This window comes from Sciurus vulgaris, assembly GCF_902686455.1.
Source record: "Sciurus vulgaris genome assembly, chromosome: 8".
NCBI lineage: Eukaryota > Metazoa > Chordata > Mammalia > Rodentia > Sciuridae > Sciurus > Sciurus vulgaris.
This window is the reverse complement of record NC_136468.1, coordinates 86,073,994-86,100,342: the sequence shown is the minus strand read 5'-3', so window position 1 is coordinate 86,100,342 and position 26,349 is coordinate 86,073,994. Positions and strand designations below refer to the sequence as shown.

Sequence of the window (26,349 nt, the reverse complement as noted above, 5' to 3'; positions counted from 1 at the left end):
CCAATTTCTGTTTTAGTAAGGTTACAGCTCTCACAATCCCATCATTTCACCTCTGAACATCCTGCATTAACCAAGAGGTTTGGGTGATAACAAATACAACCCACAATAGTGACTGAGGAGATATTCACTTGGAAATGATTAAACTGTACAGGTACTTTTTGTGTACTTTTCTTACTTACATTGGGATTGAAAAGACAGAAAAAAACCAAAAAGCACGCAGGGAGCCTTGGCAATTCCAGGCATGCTCCTGGACACACACAATTATGCTGGCTCTTTCTTTTGCTCTTATACAAAACATAGCTGCTGGCTTTCAATGTGGATGCCAGTAGCATGTTTCCCAAGCATCTGTGCAGGGTTGGAAGCTAAGTGACCTGAGACACAAGTGGCTTTTTCATCTTCAGATTTTTCTGCTCCATCCATTGCAGTGGTTGTGGAATCAGACTTTGTGAAATACGAGGGCAAGTTTGAGAACCATGTGAGTGGGACCATTGAGACGATTCTGGGGAAGGTCAAGCTGAACATTGGAGGCAAAGGCCTGGTGGAGAGTCAGTCTTCATTTGGAACCCTGAGAAAGCAGGAGGTGGACTTGCAGCAGCTCATCAGAGACTCCACCGAAAGGTAATGAGAAATCTGTTTGGCATTTTGGGTTTTGACACATCTCACATTTAAAGGTTGTTCAGTTAAAAGGGTGAGAGATGTGAACTTTGCCAACCAACAAATGTTTATTGGATGCCTGTTGTACTAAAACTTCATAACGAGCACATTCTTCATTTTAGAATTTCTTGACTGTTCTTAGCCTGAGGGTAGAGATCTGGAAAGCACTTTAAAAGGATGTTATTTCAGCAAATATGTACTTTCCCCCCATCATATGATTTATAAAACGCTAACAGTGAAAAAGCTCTGTCCTGTATTTTGAATATTAATATCAGAAGTAGAAAAACGATGAGCCTTCTCTTGTTCTTTTTTAGTCTCCTAATAAGGAAAAGATGAGAGCAAGCACGGAGCTACAGGGATGAACTATTTTTCAACTTTTCTTAAAGAAAACCCTGGATTTATTAATTTATCTTTCAGTAAATACCCCTCACCCTATGATAGCTCATCATTATTTTTACCTTATGTTTATTCAACATTTAATAATTTTATTGAGTGCATACTATGTGCCACATGCTGTTCTCCATGTTGAGATTGCTGTAGTGAACAAGATGCCATCATTTCTACCCTGCATTCTCATGCGGAGAGATGCAAAATATATAACACAAAATACGTGGCTAAATAACACATGCATCTCATCCTTTGATGAGATCAGTGGCCTTGAGGAAAATATAGCAGAGAGCACGGCCAGAATGGTGGCCAGAGAAGGCATTCAGAGAAGTTGGCAGGAGACAAAGCCCTGAAGGAGGGGACGGAATGAGCATGGAATGTCCTGGGCAAGGATGTCATGGGCAGTGGCCAGGGTCACTAAAGCTGAGGAAGCCAGGGAAGAGCGAGGAATGCTAGAGGAGAGCCATGTTCCACAGGACCCCACAGGCCATTAGAAAGACATTGACTGTCTCACAGAGTGAGACAAAACCCCTGGAGGATTCTGAACAAGGAAGTGACATGACCTGACTCATTTTTTAGAAGGTCATTCTTTCTACTCGTTTGAGAAGAGACTGGATAGGCAGAATCCAGGAGTCCAATTGAGAAGTTATTGCAGTAATCCAATTGAGATGATATTTCAGTTTATACAGTACCATATGTGCATTTTCATGTGTAATTTTATCACCTTCTTTCTCTCTTCAGATAGAAAATTCAAATCCAAATGAATTAAGAGAAAGTTCACTTGTATCTAACTATGGCTGCCTTATCTCCTCTTTTCCAACGTTCTTAGGATTGTATGAAATATAAAATATGTGCTCATTGAACAAAATTATGTTTAAACATTAATGAATTAAAAAATACCATAGAACATACATATCAAGCATTTGGTGGGTGGATTTTGTACAGACCGGACAGCTGAAGTCTTCAAAACCTACATATCTGTCCAGTAACCATCCATGTTCAATGCTCTTTCTGGGACTCCAGGACTCCATGGAGTTGGGACTCCACTGGATGATCCCTTTTGGTGTAATAACTTGAAGCTTTCTGGTGGCACCAGTTGGAAGGCATGGTCTCCTCTGTCAGTTGTGATCTTTTATTTTCCTTTCTCAGTTTCTTTTTCTTTGTCCGAGAGTTATTTTCCTTCTCTAATGCAATACTAGGACATACTAGGAAGTCATTTGTTTATCTGAAATTAAAATGTAACTGGGCACGTTATATTTTCTTTTGCTAAATCTGGTGACACTGTTGACTGCAGAAGGAGAAGAGAAAGACTGGGGGAGTCCAGGGCTTCTCTTGGCTCCCTTGATCTTCACACAGCCTCTCTTAAGCTAGATTTTGCAGTCTTGTTATTTCTATTTCAAGAACCACAGTTGGGCAACGTTCGCTAGTCACATTTCCTGACATATGTTTTAAAACACTCTTTAGGATTCAGGTGTAGAAGCTATTGCCAACAGGAAGCACATGGGGATGGGGTCTCTGATATGGATGCCAGAAAACATTCTGGAGAGAAAGAAACTGTAGCCAACAGTTGTGGGTGGGGGAACAGGGAGTCAGGGAAGGAAAGGAGCACCTACTCTATGCCAGGCAGTTACACATCTTTTCTTTTCCTTTGCACTGTCTCCTTTAATACATTAGTGAACTGAGGCCCAATAGGGCGAAATTTGTTCCTAGGCACAGAGTTCAATTTGGGTGCTGGAGTGAGGTTTCCACCCAGGATTTCCTGGCTTCAAATCTTCTGTTCTTTCCTCTAAAACATGCTTGAAGTGACTGAAGAAAAGAAATTGGCAGAGATAAAAGTAGTTAAATTGAGAGCATGAATATAAAGGCAGAGGCATGAATCTGAGTCCCCTGTGAGGCTGCCTAGTGGGAGACGTGGATTATGTTCCATCCTGAACAGACACATGGGAATAGGTAGGCTTGCTTTCTTGGAGGGGCTTGGATGCTGGGATGAGATCACCTAGGGAGACTCTTTGAGAATCCTATTAATTGTAGAGGTAATAGGGAAAGGGATGACCTGGAAAGTAGAGGACTTGGAAGCATGATAAAGAATAAATGTCATGGCTTGGTGTTGCTCAGTGGTAGAGCACATGCTTAGCATGCACAAGGCCCTGGGTTAAATCCCCAGTACCACAAAATAAAAAAATATATATATAAAACATAAAATAAATGTAAGGCCTACACACAAGAGGTGTCTTATCGCAAAGTCATCCATGTTATGTTGCTAAGAGCTAAAGGTGAGCTACCAGGGAAGGGAGGGGTTGAAAGGGAGGAAAGAGAGGGAAGGTACAACTCTCCCGACCCTGGGATGGTCATCTGTAAAGCTAGCATTCTTGTTATTTCACACCGGAGTAATAAATTCTTATTCATGTCATCTGCCTGTCTTTGGACTCTTATAACATCATCAGCATAGATAAGGTGCTGTTGACACACATGTGGCCTTGGGAGTGGTGATTAGTGATGCCTAGGTACTGTGTGTTCCTGAGAGCTTATTTGCAGTCAGTCATTTTTATTTCAGGTCATTTAGATAAGCTGTCATCTGTATGCAGGTTATTTTAGTCCTCAGAAATCAGAGTAATAGATTTATCATCTGTGAAATGTATGTGCACCTCAAAAATAAACTTAATCTAGCCTAGAAAAAACAATCATGTGTATAAATGGCATTTATCTAGCATTGTTGGGCACAAAGGCATTCCGTTGGAAATAACCTTCTGATATTTGGAGACTTTGAATGGCTCACTAGGTTTATCTTAAACATTCTCAAAGAATTCTGAGATGTATACACACTTTCCTTCTTTTGTAATGGAGAATAACCAATTTTTTGAGACTTCTGATAATGACTCAGATTGATTTTTAGTCTTAATATCAATATTATTGTGTAATAAACTCTCTGTTTTTTCTGCCTATCTTCCACCCTGAGCTGCCATTTGTCATAGTCTAAAGTATAACAGCCACACCCCACCCCACCTTTTGCTATGGGTTTGTTGCTTCTCATCTCCTGGGGTCTGGAGAAGTTTATTCCTGGTCAATAGCTTTTGTGGACTTGGTAAGTCAATCAGCCCGTGTCCTCAGCTTCCCCAGCTGTAGGTGAGACAGTTGGACCAGACAGTGTGTGACGGTTTCCTCCTGGCTAAGGATCTAGAAGCAAGTGGAGCCTGGAATGAACACACCAGCTCCTTCCCCTTGAGTTCTAGGCTTTGGTTCCAGCTGATTTCCAGCAAACTCACCATTTTGTGCTTGCCTGACTACTTGGGGATTAGGTGTTACCTAAAGGCACATCCCACTTCTATTCTTTATCACATTGGAAAGCACATTTTGGTAAAGATTACATTTGTCTGTATATACTTGGTAATTAGAAGTTTGGTTCTTCATGAGGAATTCCAAATTGATTGTGTGAAACTGATACATTGCAAAGCAATGGTGTGACAATGATAAATCTTTACAACTATTTAAAATATTTAAAGTTTACTCAAAGTCCTATTATATTTAAATTCCTCCACATTCCATAAATTTTACACACATTTTTTAAAAAATATTGCTACTCTTGAACTGGGATATAGCTCAATGGCAGAGGGCTTGCCTAGCATGCAAGAAGCAGCCCTGGGTGCAATTCCAGCACTGAAAGAAAAAATTGCTACTCTTGATTATAGCTATTTGACCTTTTTAAAAGGATTTGCAGTAGCTCTCATGAGTACTGTTTCCATATGCCACTAGCTCTTATTTTATTTAGGATATTTTCAAGGGGAGGGTCGTGAGAGCCCATGTCTTTCTCGAAAAACAAATGTGCAGCAAAGTTTGAACTGGCCTCCTTTTCTACTGAATTAGTTTCCCTGTGGTCAGTGGAGGTTTTGGAAATCATCCCATTTGTCCTTGAGCTTTAACCGGGCCTGGTGTCATCATTTTTCTTAGAGTGTTTGTGCCCCAAAATTTAAAGACTTTTGCCCGCATGCACTTGCAGAATGAGAGTTTCCTGAATCCGCTCCCTTTGTTTATTCTTTTTTTGCTCCATTTGTCCTGGTGGGGCAGCCTGTAAATGAGAATGAAGCAGGTGAGGGCACCCCAAGGTGTAGGGGCTGGTGAGGCTGGAAATGCCGCCCTGTGCTCTCCGTGTTGGTGGGTGGGAGGATTTTTTGATCGATTGTAGAGTGGTGAACTTCAGGCTAATTTTTTGTGATTAAAAAAAAAAAAGGTTGTGAAAACAAAATCTAAAGAATAGTATCATGAATAATGTAATATGGAGCCTCCCATCCAGCTTAACAAAAGATCTTTTTCTTTAAACCCATACCTCGGAGCCATCTTTTTCTGCCTTCATGGCCCAGAACTTCATTAGCAAATTGGAATTTGTGTCTCTGTGAGAATTAGATGAGAGCATCTAAACAGCATGCGGAGTGGTGCCTGGCGCGTGGCACGTTCTCCTAATTGTGGTTGAGTGGTAGCGGTGCTGTCGGAATAGAGCCTGCTTACCAGCCCAGGGAGGAGACCCGGCAGGGAGGGGCAGAGCCTCAGAAATGAGGTGACATGAGGGCCTCGGAGTTTCTGACTTGTGGCATTTCTGATGTCCCTCTCTTCCAGCTCTTGTTTCCTTCCTTTGTGGCATTTCTGATGTCCCTCTCTTCCAGCTCTTGTTTCCTTCCTTCATGCAGGACACAGGCTACTTACTTCATGGCCTCTGTTCTGAATCCTACCACGGAGTGACTGACAACCTTCAGTGCCCTTTGGAGGGGGTCTGTCCTTGCTGTGCTCTCCCCCAAATGAAGGCTGACCCAGCCACGTAGCTGTGTCATGGAACCTTTTGGAAAACACACGGACAGTTATTGGTCTAGGTTTCATTTGTAGCAGATGCTTATCCAATTCTTAAGATGTAGGAAGCCCTTGACCAATATCTGTGTGCTCTTCAGGAGCCTTGTCTTGGTCACCACATTCCTTATGGGAAGCACAACTATGGAGCCCTCAAGACCCCACCAAATCTACTCTTTAAAAGAGGTCTTTCCTGAGACCTGCGGGCCACACCCATCCCTGTGCTTTCTGAAATTCAGTCAAATTATTACCATTTTTCCCCTCCATTATTTTATCTCCTTCCCTTGGTCTTAACTACTGGGACTGTGAGCTCCTGGAAACCTGTCTGGCCCTCTATTGTTCCTTCTGCATTATAAACAGGATCAACTGGCAACCCCCTTGGTGGAGGGATGAACGTGCTGGTGACACTTTCTAGTGTTTGTTCCCAGGTTTATGTCTTTGTACAGAAATTGTCTTGTCCTATGAGGCTTACTTATAAAGGTTATTCAAATCTTCAGGAGAACTTAATTCCTAAGGAGAGACATTGAGGTCCTCTTTTCTTCGAAGACTGATAAACGTCATCACCATTGATTCATGTACCACTAAGAAAGAACACTGTCTGTTAAACCATGTCATCCATCAGTTTAAAACAATCTTGATGTTAAAATGTGGGGAAAAAAAACATGCTTAGAATTGATAAGCTCTAGGGTCTCTAGCTGGGTTGGTTGGAAGGAGTCAGGAGTTAGACTTTGGGCGAGCAGATGCGTGCATGCTACCTGGGCTGTTCCTAGTGTCAGACACAGGGACTCCGCCCATCTCTACTCTAAACTTCTCACTTCACTAAATGCTCCGTCTGCAAAACTCCTGCTGAGGAAATGGTTGGTGGGGCTTAAGTCCATTTAAAAACCTGGAGATCCTACAGGGCTCCCTTCTTGCCCTCTTTCCTATGCCTAGGTTCTTACCAGCTGATTCAAGTTTGTTTTTTGTTTTTGTCTTTTTTTGGGGGGGGGCGGGGGGATGCTGAGGATTGAACCCAGGGCCTTAGTGCTTGCAAGGCAAGTACTCTACCAACTGAGCTATCTCCTCAGCCCCTCTGACTCAAGTTCTTCAAGATTGGTTTTACCTTTTCTCATTGCCCCAGCCTCATGATCATTTCTTTTACCAATCAGTTCTTATCTGTAGCCTTTTGCCCCTTCCTGATTCTCCACAGGTCCACCTGTAGGATCAGGTCACTTTCTAGCTAACACCGCCTGTGCTCTCCCCAGCCTAGGATGGCATCTGCGCCTTCCTGTTTCATAAAGCCCCACTTTCACTCTCCAGCCTCAGCTCTCACCCCCTCAGTTTCTCCAGGGCCGTGCCCTGAACCTACTTCAGTTCCTGGGATTAATACTCCACTTCTTCAGGAGCCACGTTCCCCATTTCTCTTGGGGTGCTAACATGGTGCTAATGCCGTGGGGTACCATCTGTTGCAGCTGCCTGATTCTCTGCCATGTCCCTCCTGGCACATTCCTCTCTTATTTGCCATGGGCTCTGGCACAGTGCCTGTAGCATACTAAGTACTGCTTAGTTGAAAGAATAATTGGTTTATCTTCATTTTACATCCGAGGAGCCTGAAATTCAGAAATTAATTAGTTTGCCTGGATTCAGGATTTAAGGCCAGGTCCACCAAACACATGATTTTTCCATTCCATCTGCTATGCACAGAGTTTGGAAAGAAGCCCCCTCCCCCTAAAGGCTGCTGCATGAATTCTCTTCTCTGCATCAGCTTCATTTAGTTTATCATCTTTCAGGCTTGCTGAATCTCATCACCTGGTGGCAGTTAATTAATTACCCCACCTAAAAAGTTGAACATCTGTAATTGCTTACTCATTTTTTCCTGTCTCTCCTTGGATTGTTGTATGTGATTAAGGTGTTAAAAACTAACGTGGCTGGAGATGGAGCAGTTGCAATGAGCAGGTGGCCAAGTCGCTGTGGTACTTATGTGTGTTATGTCCCAGTTTTAATTTTTCCTGTAGTTTGCAATCCTCAAGTCATCTTCAGCTTCATCACAGCAGAAAGAGGGGGATGGGTGGGGGAAGTTTTTCTTATTATAGTGGTTCCCTCTTAACTGCAGGGGATGTGGTCCAAGACCCCCAATGTGTGCCTGAAACCAAGGATAGTCTTCAATCTGTGTATACTGTTTTATCCTGTACATACCTATGATAAAGTTTAATTTATAAATTAGGCACAGGAAGAGATTAATAACAACTAATAATAAAATACAACACTTATAACAATATACTATGATTAAAATTATGTGAATGGGGTGTCTTAGAATAGTTTACTGTACTGTGCTTACCATTCTTATGATGATGTGAGATAATACCTATGTGATGAGATGAAGTAAGATGATCAATAAAGGACTTATATGTACTATGGCCATTACTTTTGCAGGCTGAGATTTGACAGCAAAATTAGCATGAGTTTTTTTTTTTTTTCCTTCTTCACAATTCCACAGACAATTTCATAGATTAATCTTAGCAATCTCAGCACATGATCTTTTTGCTTTCCTTATTAAGTTGAGAACTTTTCACTTAAAGGAAGCACTTAAGGGCTTCTTTTTGGCATATCTGAATTTCTAGCATCACTCTTCTGTGCTTTGGGGCCATTATAAAGTAAAATAGGGGTTATTCGAACATAAACCCTGTGATACTGACCATCAGTCTGATCTGAGCTGGCTGCTAAATGCTAATGAGCAGGTAGCATATACACTGAGAATACATTGGACAAAGAATGATTCATATCCCAGGCAGGTTGGCATGAGATTTCATCACACTGTTTATTTCTGGAATTTTCCACTTAATATTTTAAGGACTGTAGTTGGTTTCAGGTGACTGTGGAAAGCAAAACTACAGATAAGGAAGGGTATTGTGTATTGGGAAAGGAGATCTCAGCGCAGAGTAGTTGAGGTTTCTAGAGATTTCCTGTCCCTGGTTCCAGATGGAGCATCTCTGATATGTGGTACTGTAGATCTGAAGTTTCCCCCAAGGGCTCATGTATTAGAGACGTGGTCCCCAGCCTGTGGCACTATTGGGAGGTGGCAGAACCTTTAGAAGGTGGGGTCTAGTGTAAGGAACTTAGGTCATTGGGGGTGTACCCTGGAAGGGGATATTGGGTCCTGGCCCCTTCCTCTCTTTCTTCTTGGCTGCTGGAAGTGGTGAGGAGGTGAGTATCCTCTGCCACACATTCCCACAAATGATGTATGGTGCCACGACAGGCCCAAAGCAAAAGGGCCAAGCAAGTATGGACTGAAACCTCTAAAACCGGGAGCCAAAATAAACCTTCACTCCATTATGTTGATTGAACTGGGTAATTTTCACAGTGACAGGAAGCTAAACAGGTGGGGAAGTCTCTTTTATTGTTGAAATGGAGACTGTTGGTTGGTAGGTACTGAGGAGTCAGTTGGCAGCTGCTTCAGTTTCAAAGAGCTCTCATAGGGGAATTAGGCAGAAACACTGCCTAGTATATTTGCATGCAGTAAGTGCTGTCTGTAGGTAGGGCTCAGGGGGAGAGCCAGGAGGGAGAGGGAAGATGGGTTCAGAGCTTCAGGTTGAACAGTGCCAGGCTGCTGAATGGTGTTCTCATTCCACCCTTGTTAGCTGTGTCCTTTGGGTTATTGGCTTGTGAATTTTGTTCTTCTTGTTCCTCTGAAATAAGGGTGACAGTTACTTCACATACCAGTTAGGGTATCTAGTTGCAAAGGACATGTCTAACCTCACATAGGAAAGCAAAGATTATAGCAGATGGTCAGTTCGGTGGTGGCGTGGACCTTGTGTCAGCCTCCACCTGATTCTGTTCCAATAGCTCTAGTTCTCTTGGATTCCATATGGTGGCCACATTGCAGACAAGGTCCAGAGGCAGACAAATGGTCTGTTCCTTGTGACCCTTTTTTAAAAGGGAGAAGAATCTCCCAGTAACCCCTAAGAAATTGTTCCTCAGGTCTCAGTGGCCAGAATTGCTTCTCAATTCTTGATAAAAAAAAATGGAGTAACCAGAATCGCAGAGCCAGGAGGGCTCAGGGGGGCCCACGTGGTGTAGAAGGTGGGGCACCTTCCCAGCAGAGCACTCAGGGTGCTGCCTACAGGGCCTGGGGGCTGAGTGTGGGTCCCCTCCCCTTCCTTGTCAAGGAGCTGATGAATTTTAAAAGAGTGAAAGCAGCACCCCCTTGGAGGGGCAAGTCGGTGGGTGAGAGGCAACAACCTCTGCGTTCCAGGACTTACAGAGACAGTTCCTGAGTCTGGGCTAGTGGGGCAGCCTGGAGGAGGTCGTTCATCAAAAGAAGAGGATGTTCCAGCTTCATGGAAGGTTAGGAGGACAGCGCCAGGGAGTTTGCAGGCAGTGTCCATGGAATTAATTTTTCTATTCTACAGCTGGTGTGGGAACACACATTTGTTTCTCTTTTAACTTCATCTATTGTCGATAAATCAAAACCCTTTGGGAGAAATCCTTCAACTACTAAAGACTTCCTCGTCAATACCTATCTACGTTTCTGTGGGTTAGTAATTCTTGCTTAACATTCTTGCAATGGCAGGCTGGCCATCTTCTTTTGGCTTTTTAACACCCCAATCTCAGCTCCTGGACAGATGTTGAATCCAGTCTGGTAGCGTTGCAGCATTTCCCCAGAATGCATTTTTACCTTTCATTCTTGTTGGTTTTTAAAGCAGCGTAGTGGGGAAAGCACTGATGTAGGAGTTAGAAGAGACATATCCCGATTTTGGCCCTCCCATGAATGTGCTATGAGGTTCAGGGGAGTCTGTAACCTCTGTGCACATTCTCCATTTGTTAGCAGAGACATTGGATTAGAGCCAGGTGCTCAGGACCACTTCCTCCATCCCATGCAGACATGGCCAGTCAATCACAGCTCTCTTGCACCTCCCTGCCCCAAGCCCAGGCTCAGTCTCAGAATGGGCATCCCTGTAGCTGAGCAGCCATCACTGCTGGATGGTTCACAGGTGTTTCCTAAGAACATCCAGAACGAGGTCATCACCTGTGTCCCTTGGAGTTGCGTAAGTTCCCCTCAGCGGACACCATCAAAGCTGATTCCTCCTGTGTTGTAACAGACCCACCCCCCCTTTTTTTTTTTTTGAAAAGCCTGATCAGAAATCTGTTGAAAACTCCTGGAGGACATGTTATCATCAATAGTTATTTGGTGGAGGAGGTTGACAACAGTAGCTACCTGGGACTTGTTTGTTGGCCTGGTGTCTGGAGCATAACAGGTCTCAGTTTTTCCTGGAGTTGAGTGAGTGAGAGGGGAAGGTGGCCTGCAGCAGAAGATATACCTTGCAAAAACTCCATTCATTTTCCTTAATGATTAATTTCCCTCCTTGTGCCTGCAGGAGGGACCCTGCAGGATGCATTCATGCTTTGAAAAACAAAGCTGCTTCCCTCCTTTTGGGTATGTTTGGAGTTTTAGAAGTCTTCTCTGGGTTTCTTTTTGTTGAGTGTACCTTTTGGCTTTCAAAAGCTTTGGAAGTAGAGAAAATGGAAATGCAAACCTCAGCCTAGGAGAGGAAGCAGCTTTGTTAGGATTGAGCCTGAGGAGCTGATGGATGCCTTAGAAGTCCAAGCCCCACTTCCTGCTCAGCTGCTCTGGCCTGAGGCATGGGCCCCAGCAACCACATGCGGAAATACACACAGCAATACAAGAGTTAATAGAGATGAAGGTCAAACTCCTACCACAGCCAGAGGGTGCCCTGACTCAGAGGAAGGAGACAGTGGTTGTGGGGCTGCAGTGGCCAACTGGGGCTTTGCAAAACCTGGGCTTCTTAGCAGTGTGACTTTTGTTACTGTCTTCAATCTCTTTGAGCTTCTTTTATCCTCATCTCAGAAACCCTGAATCCAGGGTTTTTACTTCTTGATCTCTGTTAGGGAGTGCAAACAAGATATGTAAGATTATAAAATGAACAAGTTATATTGAAATATATGTGGGTTGCCTTCCCAACTTAGTGATTCCGGTTCTGAGAGAGGTTTGAGCCAGGGGCCAATCCTTTGAACTGTTCTGGGTCTGTACCTGAGACACTGTTCCCAGGGGAGCACCTGAACTTCTCTTGGGGCTGCTTCAGACCTGATGGTGTTGTGGAGGAGAAAAGATGGGGAAGAATTCTCTCCACAGATTGTTTTGCAAAAACTCAATTCGTTTTCCCTACTAATTATCTTTCCCTCTGTTCCCAAGAGGTCTCTTTTCCTAACTGAAGATGGTTAGATTTGTCAGCATTTGGCTTCCAAAAGGTGGCAGCACTGACCTGGGAAAGGACGTGACCTCTTTACTGCCAGCTAGACAGCAGGGGAAAGGTCTGCCTGTGCTGGGCCCTGCCTTTAGAGCCCAGTGAGAATTTCCCTGAGGCTGCATGAGTTGGGGTGTGTGGCTCCTCCCTGTTCTCCTGAGCCTATGTGATGGCCCTGTCCCTGGGTGAACTGCTTTCTGCTCCCAGGTGGGACTGCCCCTCAGGGACCTACCAGGTGCTCCTCAGTGCCCAGCAAGCCTCCCAGGACTGTCCTGGCAGATGCAGAAGGAAGTTGTATTCCTGCCAGGGACATTTCCCTCCCCCTCTTTTGGTGTTTGGGATGGATTTCTGGAGGGAGGTGGGAATTTTAAGCAATGGAATTTGGGGTGGTCTAGGCTGTTTTTTTTTTTTTTTTTTTTTTTTTTTTTTTTCCCTGTTTAAGTGGATTTTGTTGAGGTCACTTAGCAGCGCAGTGATTTCCAACCTGGTAGTCACATCTGACTCCTAACAACCCACCTCAGTGGTTCCTTTGCCTCGATGAAGGGGTTGTAGCCAGTGATGCTGCTTCTGATGTGTGTGTTCAAGTGGGCCGTGAGCCGGCACCTTGACTGCACTCAACAGAATTGATTTCCAATGATCAGCTGGAAGATGGAACTTTGTATACTATCAGGAAAAGAACATTAGAAATGACAGGTTTGAATGTACATCTGTCTGCTATGTAGCTTTTATCTCTCTGCCAGTAGGACCAGAACACAGTTTCTTAGGAAGATTTTCACCTAAATACCATTCTTTTTTTTAACCTTTTTTTTTTTAAATTGAGGCATAATATTTGTATATCTTTATGGGGTACGTTGTGATAGTTCAATACATGTGAACAATGTGTGGTATTCAAATCAGGATAGCGGCATTCCAGTCTCTTCAGATGTTTTATGCGTTGGAAATTCTGTAATTTTCTAGTCATTTTGAAATATATCATAGATGTTATAACCATTGTCAGAGGATGGAGCTGAGATGACACATTTAAACAAACTCATTCACAAATGTCATAGAAAATTTACATAATTAAATGATATATATTTCTGGATAATTATTTTTAAAAAGCCAAAGTAATTATTTTTTAAATTCCCCAAATGGAGTGGATGAACTTGTAAGATGTAATAAATTTGGTACAGATCAGGACCTGAGGCTTGATTTTATTCAGTTTGCCTAGAGTCCTCCTTTTGAATTTCCACCCTGAGCTCCGCCTTCTAGACCCATTATTAGCTACAGTAGCATAGGAGATCAGAATGTGCCTTTCTCATATACTAGTATGTAGGGGTTATCATTTTTTGTTTTTGTTGAGACCTAATTTGTACCTCATTATGGGGTTCATTATGGTAAGTCATTGCACGTATACAGTGTGTAATAATCAAATCAGGGTAACAGGCATTTTTGTCTCTTCAAATATTAATCATTTTGACATGTTGGGAAATTTGTACTCTTCTAGTCATTCTGAAATATAGATCGCTTTAACCAACAGTTACCCTACTTTGCTAAAGAAGAACTAGAAGTAATTCCTCTGCTCAGCGTTTTAGTTCCCCTTAGTGAACTTCTTTCTGTTCCTCTTCCCCTCACCCTTCACTAGTCCAATCCATTCTTCAATGTATTGGTTACCACAAATGAGTGAGAACACGTAGTTGTCTTTCTGTGTCTGGCTTACTTCACTTAGCACGATGACATCCAGTTCCATTCATGTTGCTGCGAAACAGGATCACATTCTGTTTTATGGCTGGATAATATTCTGTTATGTATGTAGACCACATTTTCTTTTTCCTTCCATCTACTGTAGGGCATCTGGGTTGATTCCATATTTTAGTTTTTGTGAACAGTGCTACAATAAACAAGGGAGTGCAAGTATTTTTTTCATATAATGATTTCATCTCCTTTGCATATGTGCCAGTAGTGGAATTGCTGGATCATATGGTAGTTCTATTTTAGATTTTTGAGGACTCTCCATACCATTTTCCATAATGGCCATACTGATGTATATTCCCACCAACAGTGCATGGTTCCCTTTTCTCTGTATCCTTGTCTGAATTTTTTGTGTTTTCTCACTTTGACAACAGCCTTTGTAACTGGGGTGAGATGATGTCTCATTGTGGTTTGATTTGCATTTCCCTGACGATTAGTGAAACTGGGAAATTTTTTATGTACTTGTTGTAGGTCTTCTTTTGAGAAGTGTCTGTTTAATTCTCTAATGTTTGATTTTATGATGCTCAGTTTTTTGAGTTCCTTGTGTATTTTGGATATCTGACCTTTGTCAGGTAAATAGTTTGCAAATATTTTCTCCTACTTGTAGGTTGTCTCTTGGTTCTGTTGGTTATTTCTTTGCTTTGTAGATGTAATCTTATGTGTCTTTTTTAACTATTGTTGCCTGTGCCTTTGAGGTTCTATGTAAAAAATCATGGCCTACACCAGTGTTCTGAAGTGAGAGGAAGGGATTTAGTGTCCCTGCATATGCATAAGCAATTTTGCCAGCACCATTTATACAAGAGACTTTTTTCTCTATGTTCTTGGTGCCTTTGCCAATAATCATTTGACTGTATGAATGTGGGTTAAGTTCTGTGTTCTTGATTTCATAGGTCTGTGCATGTCTTTATGCCAGCACCATGCTATTTTAGATACTGTAGCTTTGTAGTGTGTTTTGAAGTTAGCTGTTATGATGCTTCCATTATCTTTATTTATTTTGCTCAGGATTGCATTGGCCAATCTGTGGTTTCATATGAATTTTAGGATTCTTTTTTCTATTTCTGTGAAGAGAATCATTGACCTTTTGATGGGAATGGCTTTGAAGCTGTACATCACTTTGGGCAGTATGATATTTTAATAATATAGATTCTTTGGGTCCACAAATAGGGTACACTTTTCCATTTTTCTGTGTCCTCTATTGTTTCTTTCATCAATATTTTATGGTTTTCATTGTAGAGATCTTTCACTTTATTGGTTAATTTTTTTTGTAACTGTTATGAGTGGGTTTGCTTTCTTCATTTCTTTTTAAGCAATTTCATTGTTGTATTTTAAAAATGGTACTGTTTTTGTGTGTTGATTTTTGTATCCTAAAACTTAACTGAATGTATCAGTCCTACTGATTCTTTTGGATGTTTAGTTTTTTTATGTATAAAATCATGTCATTCACACACTTGGATAGTTTTTTTTTTTTTTTTTTTAAGGTCACTTTATTGAGCTGTGAAACATATAAGAAACTGTAGAGGTTTGAAGGCGTAGCTCAATGGTAAAGCCCTTGACTAATGTGTGAGACCCCAGGTTTAATCCCTAGCACCACAAACAAAACAAAACAAAACCAAAAAAGCTATACATATTTAATGTTTACAACTTAATGAGTTTGGAGTCATATACCTGTGAAATCATCAGCATATTCCATGCATAAACACATCCCATCTCCAAAAATTTCCTCCTGGGGTTACACCTCTTTTTATTGGTGAATTCATGTAGGCTAAGGAAGGTAAAGTAACTTGAACAAAATTCTCTGAGATTCCTGTGCTCACATTTCTCCCTTCACTTCACCTGCTAGATCCTCTTGGGTCTTATCACATGCACACAGGACCCATGATACCATTCTTTTGGGTTTTTTTTTTTGGTATTAGGCATTGAACTCAGGGGTACTCAATCACTGAGTCACATCCCCAGCCCTATTTTGTATTTTATTTAATGACAAGGTCTCACTGAGTTGCTTAGTGCCTCACCAAGTTGCTGAGGCTGGCTTTGAACTTGTGATCCTCCTGCCTCAGCCTCCCAAGCTGCTGGGATTCCAGGTATGTGCCACTGTGCCCAGCATGGTACCATTCTTGACAGTGATTATGTCTCAGTCATGATGTCATGAGCAGAGGAATGCCCTTGGAATCAAAGAACCTCAACATCTGGCCCATCTCTGCTATTAAATAAGTCGTGACTCAGTTTCTTATCTATAAAGTGAGGGGGTTGAATTAACTGACATACTGGATCTTCATTGCTATAAAAATGCCACATCTCTGATTTCAAAGCCCTATTAGAGATTGCTTCTGTATTAGAGATCTTGAATTTGGCTTATGTATATGTGTCATATTAATGTCATGTTTGGTTAGCCTCTGAAAAAATTATGCCAATCGCCTTGACATTCTTCTTTACTCTTTTGCTATTTCCCCCCCATATAGCATAAGATTGAATGAGGCAGTATTATGTGCTTACAGCTTCATCTGACATCCTGAGGAAGCTTGAACTTACCCATACCATTTCCTCAGATATGGTGTATTGTCTCCTTTACTTCCCTGGTCTGTAAAAGTTATTTTAAAATGTCTCCTCCTACTGGTTGGGTGGTGCATACCTGTAATCCCAGCAACTCAGGAGGCCGAGATAGGAGGATTACAAATTAGAGACTAGTCTCAGCAATTTAGCCAGACCCTCAGCAACTCAGAGACCCTGTCCCAATAGAAAATAGAGAAAGTGCTGGGGATGTAATTCAGTGGTAAAGCACCCCTGAGTTTAATTATCAGTACCAACCAACCAACCAACCAACCAACAAACAAACCCCTTCTCCTCCCATATTTGGTAATGGAAATTTTTTTTTTAAATGAAGAATCTATACAGAATTAAAAAATGCAAACCAAAAGTAAATGAGTATGAAAAAGAGTTATCAACAGCTAAGAAAAAAATTCTGTTGGAAAAAAAAGGTTTTTGTATTGGAAAAGACTTTCATGGTTAAAAAATGACACCGGTTTAGTGCACTATAAGTTAACATAAATTTGGAGGCAGAGGAATTGCATAGAAGGGTTCAGCAATATATTGGCAAGTTGGAGTTTAAGGCTTTTGAAATTGGTGAAAAGACCTTTTTAAGAGTAAATGTATCTAGGGCTGGGGCTGTAGCTCAGTGGCAGAGCACTTGCCTAACGTGTGAGGCACTGAGTTCGATCCTTAGCACCACATAAAAATAAACAAAATAAAGGCATTCTGTCCATCCACAACTTAGAAAAAGAAAAGAGAGAGAGTAGATGTGTCTAATGTTCAATTTTGAAGTGTTAGGTTTCTGTGATGCATATTCTATGCATTTCCCCAACTTTGTCTACTGTACACATACACACTCTTATTGTGAGAGTGGTTCTTTGCTGGTATGGAGTGGGTAGTGGGGGAAAAAACTAAGAAAAAGGACTGAAGTCCCCCATAAATGAAATTGATTCATTGAAAGCAGAAAGTATCATTTTGTCAAGTTCTTCTGGGCTCCTGACAACATACTTGGTGCATTTACTCTTCTAAACAGCTCTAGGAAGTGGATGCTATTAAGCCCAGAGAAAATAAATTGTATGAAGTTACCCAAGGAGCAAGTGGTCAAGTGGTGAGTAGGACTTAAATCAGATTTGCCTGACTATGAGAAACATTTCCTACTCCTCTTCTTCTTTTTTTTTTTTTTTTCCAGTGCTGGGAATTGAACCCAGGGCTTTGTTCATGCTAGGCAAATGCTCTACCTCTGAGTTATACCCAACTCCGCAATACACATTTCTTATACAGTCACTGCCCTAAATGGCTGCTAAATGGCTGTTCATGTTGGTTAGGGATTTAATCATTGGGATTTGGAGCTAGTAGCAGATTATGCTTCCTTTTTTTTTTGAATTCTTCCTCCTGAGTTTGTTTTTTAATCAAAATATTTTGTATTTCACAAGCCAAAGGAATTTACTAGTTAAACGTAAACATGGAATCAAATTTTCTTAGTAATAATACGTAACATTGATTAATTTGAAATCTGTTCAGCATTATAATTTATAAGGTAGAGTGTCACATCATGGAAGGCAGTGTAACCACAGTTAAGAGTGCAGGTCTGGGCTGGGGTGCACCTCAGTGGTAAAGCACTTGTCTAGCATGTGTAAGGCCCTGGATTTGGCCCCCAGTATCACTCCGCCTGTTGGAAAAGAAAAGAAAGAGAGGGAGGGAGGGAGGGAGGGAGGGAAGGAAGGAAGGAAGGAAGGAAGGAAGGAAGGAAGGAAGGAAGGAAGGAAGGAAAAGAAATTCCAATGAATTCTTCGCTCAGACATTTCTTTCTTTTTTTTTTTAATAGAAAGAAGCATCATAAGCAAACTTTTAAAAAAAGACAACTAAGGAAGATATTTACAGCTCATATCACAAAGAGCTATCCTTCCTAACACGTAAATTGACAAAATCATAACCCTTCCAAAACATAGAAAAGGAAATAAAATTTGCTATTAATAAGCAACAAGATAGTTAACTTCACTCATTAAAAAAGAGAAATATAAATTAAAACTGTGGAGGAAAGACCATTTTCTCTCTCTCCATTGGCAAAAATCCAAAGTAAGCTCACATATTCTATTGATAGGACTCTGGAGGGGAAAGCATTTTCTTATGCATTCTGACAACAGTGTGTTAAAGTCACCCAGAATTGTTGTGTTGTGGTGTATTTGATTCCTGGGATTAAGAAGGATTTGTTTGATGTACAGGGATGCACCATTGTTTGGGGCATAAATATTTATGATCATTATGTCTTCCTGATTTATGGTCCCCTCAAGCAGTATGAAATGTCCTTCTTTATCCCTTCTGACTAACTTTGGCTTGAAGTCCACTTTATCTGATATAAGGATGGAAACCCCTGCTTTTTTACTGAGTCCATGTGCATGGTGTTTTTTTTTCCCCATCCTTTCACATTTAGTCTGTGGATGTCTTTTTCTATGAGATGAGTCTCTTGAAGGCTGCATATTGTTGGGTCTTTCTTTTTAATCCAATCTGCCAGTCTATGTCTTGCGATTGATGAGTTTAGACCATTAACATTCAGGATTATTACTGAGATATGATTTGTATTTCCAGTCATTTTGGCTTGTTTTTGGTTTTTAACTTGACTTGGTTTCTCCTTTGATTGGCTTTTCCTTTAGGGTAGTTCCTTCCTTTGCTGACCTACATTGTTGTTTTCCATTTCCTCCTCATGGAATATTTTGCTGTGAATGTTCTGCAGTGCAGGCTTTCTATTTGTAAATTCTTTGTTTATCATCAAAGGATTTCATTTCATCTTCAAATCTGAAGGTTAGTTTTGCTGGGCAACCATGTTCTTTCAGAGCTTGAAATATGTTGTTTCAGGCCCTTCTAGCTTTTATAGTCTGGGCTGAGAAATCTGCTGATACCCATATTGGTTTCCCCTATATGCAATCTGATGCTTTTCTCTCTCAGCCTTTAAAATCCGATCTTTATTTTGTATGTTAGGCATTTTCATTATAATGTGCCTTGGTGTGGATCTGTTGTGATTTTGTGCATTTGGTGTTCTGCAAGCCTCTTGTAGTTGATTTTCCATTTCATTCTTCAGGTTTGGGAAATTTTCTGATATTATTTCATTGAGTAGGTTGTTCATTCCTTTGGTGTGTATTTCTGTGCATTCCTCAATCCTAATAATTCTTAAATTTGGTCTTTTCATGATGTCCCATAGTTCTTGGAGATTCTGTTCATGATTTCTTACCATCTTCTCTGGTCAACTTTATTTTCAAGATTAAATATTTTGTCTTCATTGCCTGAGGTTCTGTCTTCCATGTGATCTAATTTGTTGGTGATGCTTTCCATTGAATTTTTTTAAATTAAAAATAATAAATTTATATAGGGCAATGTTGTTTGATTCATTCTGTTATTTTTTCCCTTTCCCCCACACCTCCCACCCCTCTTTTCCCTCTGTACAGTCCTTCCTTCCTCCATTCTTACCACCCTCCTTATCCCTAACCCTAAACCTAACCCTAACCCTAACGCTAACCCCTCCTACCCCCCCATTATATGTCCTCATCCGCTTATCAGCGAGATCATTTGTCCTTTAGTTTTTTGAGATTGGCTTATCTCACTTAGCATGATATTCTCCAATTTCATCCATTTGCCTGCAAATGCCATAATTTTATCATTCTTCATGGCAGAGTAATATTCCATTGTATATATATGCCACAGTTTCTTTATCCATTCGTTAACTGAAGGACATCTAGGTTGGTTCCACAATCTGGCTATGGTGAATTGAGCAGCTATGAACATTGATGTGGCTGTATCACTGTAGTATGCTGATTTTAAGTCCTTTGGGTATAGGCCGAGGAGTGGGATAGCTGGGTCAAATGGTGGTTCCATTCCAAGCTTTCTGAGGAATCTCCACACTGCTTTCCAGAGTGGCTGCACTAATTTGCAACCCCACCAGCAATGTATGAGTGTACCTTTCTCCCCACATCCTCGCCAACACCTGTTGTTGCTTGTGTTCTTGATAATCGCCATTCTAATTGGGGTGAGATGAAATCTTAGGGCAGTTTTGATTTGCATTTCTCTTATTACTAGAGATGTTGAACATTTTTTCATATATCTGTTGATTGCTTGTACATCTTCTTCTGTGAAGTGTCTGTTCATTTCCTTAGCCCATTTGTTGATTGGATTATTTGTATTCTTGGTGCAGAGTTTTTTGAGTTCTTTATAGATTCGGGATATTAGCGCTCTATCTGAAGTATGAGTGGCAAAGATATTCTCCCACTCTGTAGGCTCTCTCTTCACGTTACTGATAGTTTCCTTTGCTGAGAGAAAGCTTTTCAGTGTGAACCTATCCCAGTTGTTGATTCTTGCTTTTATTTCTTGGGCTATGGGAGTCCTGTTAAGGAAGTCTGATCCTAAGCCAACAAGTTGAAGGTTTGGACCTACTTTTTCTTCTATAAGATGCAGGGTCTCTGGTCTGATTCCAAGGTCCTTGATCCATTTTGAGTTGAGTTTTGTGCAGGGTGAGAGATAGGGGTTTAATTTCATTCTGTTGCATATGGTTTTCCAGTTTTCCCAGCACCATTTGTTGAAGAGGCTATCTTTTCTCCATTGCATATTTTTGGCCCCTTTGTCTAGTATGAGAAAATTGTATTTATTTGGGTTTGTGTCCATGTCCTCTGTTCTGTACCATTGATCTACCTGTCTATTTTGGTACCAATACCATGCCGTTTTTGTTACTATTGCTTTGTAATAGAGTTGAAGATCTGGTATTGCGATACCCCCTGCTTCGCTCTTTCTACTGAGGATTACTTTAGCTATTCTGGGTTTCTTATTCTTCCAGATGAATTTCATAATTGCTTGCTCTATTTCTGTAAGGTACATCATTGGAATTTTAATTGGAATTGCATTGAATCTGTATAGCACTTTAGGTAGTATGGCCATTTTGACAATATTAATTCTGCCTATCCAAGAACATGGGAGATCTTTCCATCTTCTAAGGTTTTCTTTAATTTCTTTCTTTAGTGTTCTGTAGATCTCATTGTAGAGGTCTTTCACCTCTTTTGTGAGATTGATTCCCAAGTATTTTATTTTTTTTTTGATGCTATTGTGAATGGGGTAGTTTTCCTAATTTCTCTTTCTGAAGATTCATCACTTATGTATAAGAATGCATTGGATTTATGAGCATTGATCTTGTAACCTGCTACTTTACTGAATTCACTTATGAGTTCTAAAAGTTTTCTGGTGGAATTTCCAGGTTCCTCTAAATATATAATCATGTCATCAGCAAACAGGGATAGTTTGAGTTCCTCTTTTCCAATTCGTATCCCTTTAATTTCTTTGGTTTGTCTAATTGCTCTGGCTAGAGTCTCAAGAACGATATTGAATAGAAGTGGAGAAAGAGGGCATCCCTGCCTTGTTCCAGTTTTTAGGAGGAATGCGTTCAGTTTTTCACCATTTAGAATGATATTGGCCATGGGCTTAGCATAGATGGCCTTTACAATGTTAAGGAATGTTCCCACTACCCCAATTTTCTCTAGTGTTTTGAGCATAAAGGGATGCTGTATTTTACTGAATGCTTTTTCTGCATCTATTGAAATAATCATGTGATTCTTAACTTTTAGTCTGTTGATATGGTGAATGACATTTATTGATTTCCGGATGTTAAACCAACCTTGCATCCCTGGGATAAAACCCACTTGATCGTGGTGCACTATCTTTTTAATATATTTTTGTATGCGATTTGCTAAAATTTTGTTGAGAATTTTTGCATCGATGTTCATTAAGGATATCGGTCTGAAATTTTCTTTCCTTGATGTGTCTCTGTCTGGGTTAGGTATCAGGGTGATATTGGCTTCATAGAATGAGTGTATGAGGGTTCCCTCCTCTTCTATTTAATAGAATACTTTGAGAAGTATTGGAATGAGCTCTTCTTTAAAGGTTTTGTAGAACTCGGCTGAGAACCCATCTGGTCCCAGTTTTTTCTTTGTTGGTAGGCTTTTGATGACCTCTTCTATTTCAGTGCTTGAAATTGATTTATTTATGTTGTGTATGTCCTCCTCTTTCAGTTTAGGTAATTCATATGTCTCTAGAAACCTGTTGATGTCTTCGAGATTTTCTGTTTTGTTGGAGTATAGATTTTCAAAATAGCTTCTAATTATGTTTTGTATTTCACTCGTGTCTGTTGTGATATTTCCTTGTTCATTCCGAATTTTAGTAATTTGAGTTTTCTCCCTCTTTCTCTTTGTTAGTGTGGCTAAGGGTTTATCAATTTTGTTTATTTTTTCAAAGAACCAACTATTTATTTTGTTAATTTTTCCGATTGTTTCTTTTGTTTCCATTTTGTTGATTTCGGCTCTGATTTTAACTATTTCCTGTCTTCTACTACTTTTGGTGTTGGTCTGCTCTTCTTTTTCTAGGGCTTTAAGCTGTAGGGTAGAGTCGTTTATTTATTGATTTCTACTTCTTTTGTTGAATGTTCCCCATGAAATAAATCTTCCTCTAAGTACTGCTTTCATAGTGTCCCAGAGATTTTGATATGATGTGTCTTTGTTCTCGTTTACTTGTAAGAATTTTTTTATTTCCCTCCTGATGTCTTCTGTTATCCATTCATCATATAATAACATATTATTTAATCTCCAGGTATTGGAGAAGTTTCTGTTTTTTTATTCTGTCATTTATTTGTAATATCAATCCATTATGATCTGATAGAGTACAAGGTAGTATCTCTATCTTCTTGTATTTGCTAATAGTAGTTTTTTGGCATAAGACATGGTCTATTTTAGAGAAGGATCCATGTGCTGCTGAGAAGAAAGTGTATTCGTTCTTTGTTGGATGGTATATTCTATATAAGTCGGTTAAGTCTAAATTGTTGATTGTGTTATTGAGATGTATGGTTTCTTTATTCAATTTTTTTTGGACGATCTATCCTGCGGTGAGAGAGGTGTGTTAAAATCGCTTAGTATTATTGTGTTGTGGTCTATTTGATTTCTGGAATTGAGAAGGATTTGTTTGACGTACATGGGTAAGCCAATGTTCGGGGCATAGATATTTATGATTGTTATGTCTTGCTGATTTATGCTTCCCTTAAGTAGTATGTAATGTCCTTCTTTATCCCTTCTGACTAGTTTTGGCTTGAAGTTCACATTATCTGAAATGAGGATGGCTACTCCAGCTTTTTTGCTGTGTCCATGTGCATGGTATGTTTTTTCCCATCCTTTCACCTTTAGTCTATGGGTATCTCTTTCTATGAGATGAGTCTCTTGCAGGCAGCAAATTGTTGGGTGTTTCTTTTTAATCCATTCTGCCAGTCTGTCTTTTGATTGATGAGTTCAGGCCATTAACATTCAGGGTTATTATTGTGATATGATTTGTATTCCCAGTCATTTGACTCATTTTTGTTTTTTGACATGATTTGGATTCCCCTTTATTTGGCTATTCCTTTAGGCTAGTTCCTCCCGTTGCTGATTTGCATCATTGTTTTTCATCTCTTCCTCATGGAATATTTTGCTGAGAATGTTCTGCAATGCCGGCTTTCTTTTTGTAAATTCCTTTAGCTTTTGTTTTCTTGGAAGGATCTTACTTCATCGTCAAATCTGAAAGTAAGTTTTGCTGGGTATAAGATTCTTGGTTGGCATCCATTTTCTTTCAGGGCTTGGTAAATGTTGTTCCAGGCCCTTCTAGCTTTTAGGGTCTGGATTGAAAAATCTACTGATATTCTTATTGGTTTTCCCCTGAATGTAATTTGATTCTTTTCTCTCACGGCCTTTAAAATTCTGTCTTTATTTTGTATGTTAGGTATTTTCATAATAATCTGCCTTGGTGTGGGTCTGTTGTAATTTTGTATATTTGGAGTCCTATAAGCCTTTTGTACTTGGTTGTCCATTTCATTCTTCAGATTTGGGAAATTTTCTGATATTATTTCATTGAATAGATTGTTCATTCCTTTGGTTTGTTTCTCTAAGCCTTCCTCAATCCCAATAATTCTTAAATTTGGCCTCTTCATGATATCCCATAATTCTTGTAGATTCTGTTCATGATTTCTTACCATCTTTTCTGTTTGGTCAACTTTGTTTTCAAGATTAAATATTTTGACTTCAATATCTGAGGTTTTTGTCTTCCAGGTGTTCTATCCTATTGCTTATGCTTTCTATGGAGTTCTTAACTTGGTTTATTGTTTCCTTCATTTCAAGGATTTCTGGTTGGTTTTTCTTCAATATGTCTAACTCTTTATTGAAATGATCTTTTCCTCCCCGTATTTGCTCCTTTAACTGTTGATTGGTGCAATCATTTAATGCCTGCATTTGCTCTTTCATCTCCTCATTTGCTTCCCTGATTGTTTTAATTATGTACATTCTGAACTCCCTTTCTGACATTTCTTCTGCTGTGCTGTCATTGGGTTTTATTGATATAGTATCTAGGTTTATTTGGGACATTTTCTTCCCTTGTTTTCTCATATTGGTCAGATGTCAGTGGGACTGTGTGATATTGCAGATTTCCTCTATTGGCTTATATTGTCCCTGTAGATTTCCAGTGTCTCACCATCCTGCCTTCAGTAGCCTGAAGTCTTGGAGTAACTTGATAATGCAGTGCTTCCAAGGAAAGCTGCCCCTAGCCCGCTACTGGTTCCAGGGCTTGGAGCTGGTTCTGTGTGGAAAGTCTCTCACTTGGGGCCTGCTCCGAGAAGTTGGCCGTGTGGGAGGAGCCCACCGCCGGAGTGCGCAGGGCCGCCTGGGGAAGACTCTAGCTGCCCTGCCCTACTCTAATAAGCAGCCCGAATCCGGGCCTGCCACCTGGGCCGAGCTTCACTGAGTGGGGGAGACTCACCATGTGGCTCTATTTTAGTTCGAGTCTCTCAATGCCTCCCCTTCTTGAATCCTGGGTTCTGGAGCGACTGGAGATGCAGTCATCCTCTATTCCCCCATCTTGGATCGCCTGAATTTTTTATTTGGTTTATTTTTTCCTTCATTTCAAGGATTTCTGTTTTTTTTTTTTTTTTTTTCAGAATCTCTATCTTTGTTGAAATGATCTTTTGCTTCCTGCAAGTGCTCTTTTAACTGCTTATTGGAGTGGTCATTCAGTTCTTGCACTTGCTCTCTTATCTCACCGTTTCCTCTGCTAATCATTTTAATTAAGTAAAATGACATTTCTGACATTTCTTTTACCATGCTGTTTTTGGATTCTATTAATATAGAATCTTGGTTTGTTTGGAACACTTTCTTCCCTTGTTTTTCACGTATCATCCCCTCTAGCACTGTGGATCTAGGGTATTGCAGTTTCCCCCCGATAGGCTTATAGTGACCCTGCAGGTTTTCAAAACCTCTTCTTTATGGGGAAGATCAATATTAGCAGCACCCAGTACAGACAATATGCAGCCCTAAACCAAATAGCTCCTATGAAGATGTTAACAATATTGTCATAATAAACAGAGAGGATGAGTTCAATTATTATCTACAGTATAACAAATAGATTTGCAATGAGGTCTACAGTTTCTAATGGTAGACAGAGCGGATGGGGAGGGGAATAGGATGTAACTGTTAATGAAATTAGAAAAGAGTATATAGAAGTTCTAGATCTTAGGAAGAGTGAAAGCGGAATCAAAAGAAGTTGCTTGTTAGCATGAGAAAAGGGAGAAAGAAACTTTGAAGAAGCAGGTAAACAAAAGGAAAATCGAGAGAGTGAGAAAAATAAAGAAATAAAAACTTAAAAAATTTCAAAAAAGTGAAAAAAATTTCTATACTATAACAGTCATATACTATTCAAACCTCCCAGTCTCTAGTAGGCTGATGCATGAAAGGTACTTGACAATGAGCTTCCAGTCTCCAGCAGGCATCTCAGGATGGTATTGGTCCCACCTAAAGATGGCTGCTTCCACTTCCAGGATAATCCAAGATGGCTGCACTGGCTTCCCAAAGTGTTGGTAAATGGGAAGCTGCAGTGTGGGGCATGGGCACAGAGTTTGTGTGGAGTGCTGTTGGTCAGGCTGAGGGTCCTGCAGGTC

The 26,349-nt window shown here is 40.4% G+C and overlaps 1 protein-coding gene across 1 annotated transcript in view; it reads left to right on the top strand.

The window, feature by feature from the left end:
• GSDME (gasdermin E) overlaps positions 1-26,349 on the top strand; it is a 75,798-nt gene that overhangs the window by 16,102 nt on the left and 33,347 nt on the right. Inside the window, exon 3 of the mRNA XM_079151131.1 lies at positions 426-618. Coding sequence (XP_079007257.1) covers positions 426-618 — 193 coding nt within the window. The remainder of the gene's footprint in view (positions 1-425; positions 619-26,349) is intronic.